This window comes from Coptis chinensis, chromosome 7, assembly GCF_015680905.1.
Source record: "Coptis chinensis isolate HL-2020 chromosome 7, ASM1568090v1, whole genome shotgun sequence".
Taxonomy (NCBI): Eukaryota; Viridiplantae; Streptophyta; class Magnoliopsida; order Ranunculales; family Ranunculaceae; genus Coptis; species Coptis chinensis.
The window spans coordinates 80,135,027-80,136,262 of record NC_141462.1 but is presented as its reverse complement, the minus strand read 5'-3'; the positions used below and the strand labels follow the sequence as shown (position 1 = coordinate 80,136,262).

Sequence of the window (1,236 nt, the reverse complement as noted above, 5' to 3'; positions counted from 1 at the left end):
GGATTGATACCTTGCTAGCCACTATACTAGTCAATATATATTAGGCTAAGTAAGATTTGCAAAAGATACGTAACACAAACAACGACAAACAAATAATTACGTGTTGCGTGCTTTTTCAGTTTGTTTATGTGTTTTTATAACATATGTCCCTAAAACCTCTCCTATATATATATACCCTGTCTCTAACTCGAGCAAAATTGTTATTAGTTTAACTCTTCACCCACAATACAACACTCTATAATTTCGAATATGTTTGTAGAAAGAGAGAAGAACAACACTTCATAATTTCAAATATGTTTGAAGAAAGAGAGAAGAAGGTCTCTCTTTCTTCAAATATATTCGAAATTATGGAGTGTTGTATTGTGGGAAGACAAAAAACGCAAGAAATGCAGCTTTGTTTGAAGAATAGAGTGAGTATAATGAGCATCGTAATGACAACGATGCTCATAAAAAAATGAGCTTTGTCTGTAATAGTTTGTACAAGATTATGTATCTTTTTTTTTTGAAATAACTAGGGTTTTTGGTTCCCCAACCTTCATTAATATCAACATCTCAAGTACATCCTTCCTTCTTTATCCCCTTTGATCAACTCTGACAATTTTTTATCCATAGGGGGAATAAAGTACATTGTGTTGTTTCTACCATCATCACTTACACTATTTCTAGTGGTGCTAACTTTAGACAAATAGTCTGCCACCTGGTTTCCTTCCCTTAACACATGCCTTACCTCTAGCTTTGCAAACTTGATCCTCTCTACCAAGTTCCTGCAGTACCATGGAGGATCCTCTGTTCCTTTCAAAATTTGTGCTACTTTGAGTGAGTCTACTTGTACTCCCACTTCTAAGATATTCATCTCAGCTGCACCTTGGATGCCTTTCAAGACTCCTAGTAATTCCTGATGTATGACTGAGAGCTTGTTCGAGCTACCACTGAAGGCCATTTGGACATCTCCATTTCGGTCTCTCAATGCTCCTCCATACCCTGCTTTCCCATGTTGAACCGAGCCATCTGTGTTCAAAGTTGCCATATCTAAATCGGCCCTCTCCCATTTTACCCATTTCTCCTCCTTTTGTTTAAAGTTGGCCCGATACCCAACTTCCTCAACACAGCTCTAGTTGTTACATCATCTTTGACTACGTCCAGTTTCTTCCCCAAGTACTCTCTCATGCAGTTCAGGGCTTTCAAGCTTACCACTTCTGGAGTTCTGAATCTCTTTTTCTTGAACTGCGTCAATTT

At 37.9% G+C, this 1,236-nt stretch overlaps 1 protein-coding gene across 1 annotated transcript; it reads right to left on the bottom strand.

Annotated features, from left to right (window-relative positions):
* Window positions 1–544: 544 nt before the first annotated feature.
* LOC147489204 (uncharacterized) lies at window positions 545–1,027 on the bottom strand. The gene has a single exon (XM_086574591.1). The coding sequence runs from the start codon at window positions 1,025–1,027 to the stop codon at window positions 545–547; it is 483 nt and encodes a 160-aa protein (XP_086430717.1).
* Window positions 1,028–1,236: the final 209 nt, after the last annotated feature.

What these genes read in the sequence shown, in the direction of transcription:
- LOC147489204 (XM_086574591.1), bottom strand. Translation starts at nt 1,027, where the DNA reads ATGGCAACTTTGAACACAGATGGCTCGGTTCAACATGGGAAAGCAGGG.